Here is a 5513-nt window from a genome sequence, read left to right as displayed (position 1 = left end):
GTTGCCCAAATCCCATAGTTAACCTTAGAGTTCACTCCTGATATTGTGCATTCTATGGAGTTGAAAGAATTCAGGATGACATGTATTCACAAAGTTGTATCATTCAGAGTGAGTTTATGTCTACTTATTTCAAAGCCCAAGGAGCGAGGAGAGAGAGAGATTGGTTCCTCCAGGTACGTGCCCCTTGACCAGGAATGGAACCCACGACCCTCCCTGCACAGGCCAACACTCTAACCACAGAGCCACGCAGGCCAGAGCAAGGCCCTTATTCTTTACCCCATTCTTTAACTGTAATGCCGTAAAGGCTCCCAATGTATGTGCTATCTGGCCAATAACGGGACAAAAGGAAATACATACTATTTCCGGCGTATAAGATGACTTTTGAAACGAAAAAAAGTCAACCGAAAATCCGGGGGGCAAAAGACCAAAATTGCACAAAAATTACCTGCAGATCTTGACGGCAAAGTAAGTCTTTTCTTTGAAGTGGGGGGTAGTCTTATACAGCGAATATAGGCCTAAACCTATGTTTTAACTGTAAAATTAGGGGGTCGTCTTATACGCCGGAAAATACCGTAGGTGTATTTTCAAGAGCCCCTGGATTACATCAACGAACATTTACGTCCTATGTTACCATCAGCAAAGTGCTTTCTCAAACTGGTCTCGTTTGCTAATAGTAAGAACCCAATTGAAGGTGGGTGTGCAGTAAAGAACCCTATTTGAGGCGGGTATGAAGGTGGGTGTGCAGTACAGCGTGCTATGTTAAGAATTTAGGCTCTGGAGTCAACGGAGCATAAGCTTCAACATTACCCTAAAGTGCATTAGCCCCAGGGCCTTGGGCAAATCAACCTCTCAGTTCCCTAAACCTCCAGGATGAGACAAGGCACACCTCACAGGCCACAGGCGGGGTGAGGACCGTGGGCGTGAGCCCAGCACACAATAAGCCACGCAATAAACGCCCGCCGCCCCGGCTCAGGGACCAGGAGCCCAGGCGCCCAGTGGTTGGAAGAGTAGGCACTGACCATAAGGTCAGGAGGGGGGGCCCCCCATTTCTGACGCGGAGAACTTTCTCCCTACCCCCTTTCTCCCGGAAGGGGTTGGATACACGTTTATTAGTTTAGGAACACACAGTTCTCCCACCCCACGTCCAGCCCACGGGCCAGGGGCTGCGTGCCCACGCCTGGTGGTGGTTGGCACGAAGGGTAAACTGCCTCAAGCATCTCCTGAGGGGGGCAACAGAAACCCAGCCACCACCCACCCCCCCTAGAATTGCATCACAAGCCCCCTGCGAACGTTCACGGGGCACCCGGTTCTGGCCCGAACCCAGCCTCCTGCACAGGAACGACCTCGCCTCCAATTGGCTGTCGCCCGGGGCAACCGAGGACGCGGCGGCACGCGGGCGGCCCGCCGGTATTTAAAGGCTGTCGTTGCCCGCGCCACCTCAGTCCGGCCTGGACGCCGGCGGGGACGCACCTGGGTGGAGAGGGAGCATCGAGGTAACGGGAACCCCCTGCCTCCCCGGCTCGAACCCCTGAGGAGGTGGTGTGTGTGTGTGGGGGGGAGGGCTGTCCCTTAGGGGTGAGCATCAACACTTTTGCCTCCACCCTCTCCACACAGCGCCAGCCCCACCCAACCCACCTGGGCGAGACCACTCGGGTGTTAAGGAGGAGCGATCTCCACGGAAGAGCGAAGGAGCGAGCGAGCGGAGAAGGGGGTCCCTCTGGAGGGTAAGGCCTCTCTCAGCCAGGCAGGCACGTGGTGCTGTGCGGAGGGACCCTGGGTGACGAGGCTGCAGGACCAATTTGAGGACAGCTGTTAGGACGCTTCCTTCCACTTAGGCCTCTCGGAGCTCCCTGAGCCATGACCCAGACCCTCCATAAAAGGGGGGCCCCTCTGAACCTGGGCGGCGGCTGGGCATCCTCCGCTCCGTGCCGCACCTGGTCCTCCTGCCACCGAAGGCGCAGGGGCACCCCTGTCTACAAGCGGCGGCAACACTACGGCCCCAAGTCTGAGCAGGAGCCCCAGAGGAAGCAGCCTAAGCCACGGTACGGCCCGGGCCCTTGGTTCCAGCCACCCCAAAGCCCTTACTGGAGCATGTACTCTAACTGGGGGTGCTGGGGAGGAGGGCCTTGGTGCCCGCCTCCCATGGGGTACCGGGAGCCCCCCAGCCCTGGGCTGGTGGCCCGAATGTATGGGCTGCACCCAGTCTGCCTCTGCTGCTGCTTCTGCTGGCGTGGGCCCTGGAACCCCGGCTGGGCGAGGGCCCCTGTCCGCAAGAAGCGCTGGGGCCGCAGGGGCCGAGGCCTGCGCCGCCAACCCAGCCGCCCGGCCCCGAAGAGCCCGGCTGAGGAGGCGAGCCCCCTGCTACAGCCGGTCAACCTGTGCGGGTGGCGGGCGCCCGGCCTGCAGGCGCCCCGCAACACCACCCAGTTCATCATGAACCAGATCTACGAGGACATGCGGCAGCAAGAGAAGCTGGAGCGCCAGCAGGAGGCGCTGAGGGCGCAGCAGGCCCAGGAAGGTGGGAAGGACGTGCCTCCTCCCAGTGGCGACGAGGAAGACGCAGAGCTGCAGGACGCTTTGTATGGCTTTGGGCAGGATCCCTCTCTGGCCTTCAGTCCTGCCCCGGAGGAAGAGGAAAACCATTCCCCGGCCCCACAGCTGGTGGAGGAAGAGGAGGAGGAGAAGTATGATGATGATGAGTGTGATGAGGAGGAGTGTGATGGGAAAGAGGAAGAGAGTGAGGAAGAGGAGAGTGAGGAGGAGGAGGAGGAGGATGAAGAGGCAGAGGCCCAGGATGAAGAGGAGGGGGAAGAGGAGGAGGAGGTGGTGGAGGAGGAGGAAGCAGAGGAAATGGAAGAGGTGGAGGAGGGGCTAGAAGAGGAGGAGCAGAAAGAGGAAGAGAATCATTTGCCTCTGGAAATGCCCTTATCATTCCTGATGGCTGAGGAGGAGAGAGCGAACTTCATAGATTGTTCTACTTTAAGCCCAGAATAGGTCATCCCAAAAGTGTCACAGGAAGCTCTCCTCATGTTACAGGACACTAATTTACAGAAAGGGATTTGAGGAATGGGATGGATTAGCAACATACTAAAAACTAATTTAAAAGTGAGATCCATTAATAAAAATATCCATGTAAACCCTTTCTTTGGCCATTATAAAAAAAATTTAAAAATTGCTGTGTTTGTGTGTGACTGTGGGTGGGGGAAGGGGAGCTTTCAAACATAATTTTTAATTCAAAATGATTAAAGGCCAAATATTTTATTACTACAGTTTGAATGTTTTCATTTGGTGTTTTCCTTTCTAGACATCCAAGTTTTCTTAATTCTGGCATATATTAAAAACGTGTTGTTGTTGCTTTTTAACATAACAGTTATATGATTATCTACTTAATGAGCTTGAAATCAATAGCTATTTTAACTGTTACATCTATAAGGAGAACATGCCATTTCTACTGAATATCCATCAGTGCTCTAACTTGATAACCCAACTTATTTTATTAAAACTATTTATTTAAACTTTTCTTGTAGATTTTTCCACCTTCAGAGTTGATTTTTGAAGGCTGTATTTTGGTAGCCCCATTTCCAGTCTCTGTGGCATTGCTCATTTATAGTTCTTGTTCCACAGTGCCATGGATCTTCCTCAGAAGACCATGAAGTTGCTTCTGTGGAACTGGTTCTCTGCCATGGCTTCAACAATCCATACCATGCATGGAGAAGATGCCCCATGGTCAGAAGTCAACTTGCACATCTAGTTAAAACCCAAGGTAACTGCAAGCAATGGAACATAGTTTAGATTTTGAAGCATTGTTCCTAGATATATGCCTTGTCATAAGTTCACAGGGACCATAAAAATATTTTTTTTCAGAATTGATTTTAAAGATTATTGACATTTTGGGGTGGAATACCATTTTTTTTTTTTTTACTTATAAAAGAATAAAACAAAGATGTATAAGTGCAAGCTTGCAAAGATGTATAATTTATAATGTCACTACAGAAAATATATTATTCAAAACAATAGCTTTTATTTAGACCTTTTTTAAGGAATAATACATTTCTTCCTGAGCACTTATCAATTTAAAAAGTTTACATCTAGAGCATATTTCCAGAATAGATGGATTCCATAGATGAAGAATTTAAGCCTGCCATTTCAAAAATTGTATCTTTTGACAAACTGTACTTTCTAAGTATAGTTTTAACCAGCATTTCGTATTTATTTGGTGAAGACTGTATGGCGATATCTTACCTGGATCTTGAGTTTTATTCAGATAGCCCAGTATACTGCAGCTTTCAGAGTGATAAACTTAAGCTGTTGAAAAATAATAGAAATAAAAATAAAGTATTAAGTGAAATTATATTGCTTCTCACTTCTTATTATTTAAATATCAGAAATCTCTTCAGAAATATACTTCAGTAGCCAACAGGATGAACAGAAGAAGAAAAACTAATTCAAGTATTGCAAGAATTTTTTAATGACACCAAACACTCCAAACTATAGCCCTGAATAAGCAAACATATATTTATACTCTAAGAAATAATTTCCTGCATGATGCAATTTCTAAGTTCCCTATAAAAGTAGTTTACAATTGGCTAGCTATATGCATCTATAATGTATATATGCAGAGGGAAGTCAAGAATTCTGCATCTGATTAATCCCAATACCAGTCAAAACATCTTTACAAGGCATAGCTCCAAAACACTTTATCCATGATAAATATTCCCTAGGTCTTAAGTATGTTCTCATTGAAGAAACCTTTCACTTAGGATTGAATTTTTTACAATCACACCTGGACAATTCTCAATTTATTTTACAAAATATTCTACTTTTAAATTAAAGATTAAACACAGTGTCTACACACACATAGTGTCCCTCCACTAGTCATTGTAAAACATGTAAACATGAGCAATGACTCAGTACTGGGGTCTTTTCTGCATCTACTAAGGTTCAGGAATCTGGAGAAGGGCTGTGCATAAATGAATGAAGAGACTAGAGAAGAATTATTATATACCATTAACCAAAAATATTTACTGAATTACTAGGGGTTAAGCACTGTGAAGAGTGTAAGAGTACAATGACAAATAAGCAAATCCCCTACTCATGTTGCTTATAGTGCAGTAGAAAATAAAAACATTAAATGAAGAGTTGGAAAAATTACTTGCTGCAACTATTCTAAATGAAATGCACCACTATGAAAGTATCCTATATAATAAAGAGGGAATATGCTAATTGACTGTCATTCCTTCAAAGATGGAGGTGCCCACAGCCAGAAGATGGTGGCACCCAGTCCCCTCAGCCCCGCTGGGGTGCCTGCCTTTGGAGTCCCCCAGTCCCCTCAGCCCTCCAGCCACCCAGGGCTGGCCTGAGGCACAGGCAAACCACCAATGGCAGCTGCCTAGCCACCCAGGGCCACCCAAGGTTCAGGTAACCAGGGCCAGCTGAGGCTTGCGCTGTCCACAGTGGCAGAAGCAGAGGTGTGATCACCTTCCCCTGATCGCCGGGTTGCCTCCCACCCCTGA

At 48.0% G+C, this 5513-nt stretch overlaps 1 protein-coding gene across 1 annotated transcript; it reads left to right on the top strand.

Moving 5' to 3' along the window:
• Positions 1 to 1857: 1857 nt before the first annotated feature.
• CCER1 (coiled-coil glutamate rich protein 1) lies at positions 1858 to 2994 on the top strand. The gene has a single exon (XM_036456294.1). The coding sequence runs from the start codon at positions 1858 to 1860 to the stop codon at positions 2992 to 2994; it is 1137 nt and encodes a 378-aa protein (XP_036312187.1).
• Positions 2995 to 5513: the final 2519 nt, after the last annotated feature.

This window comes from Pipistrellus kuhlii, unplaced genomic scaffold (assembly GCF_014108245.1).
Source record: "Pipistrellus kuhlii isolate mPipKuh1 unplaced genomic scaffold, mPipKuh1.p scaffold_m20_p_3, whole genome shotgun sequence".
NCBI classification, from domain to species: Eukaryota; Metazoa; Chordata; class Mammalia; order Chiroptera; family Vespertilionidae; genus Pipistrellus; species Pipistrellus kuhlii.
The sequence above is the reverse complement of the archived record's forward strand: the minus strand, read 5'-3'. Positions and strand labels throughout refer to the sequence as shown.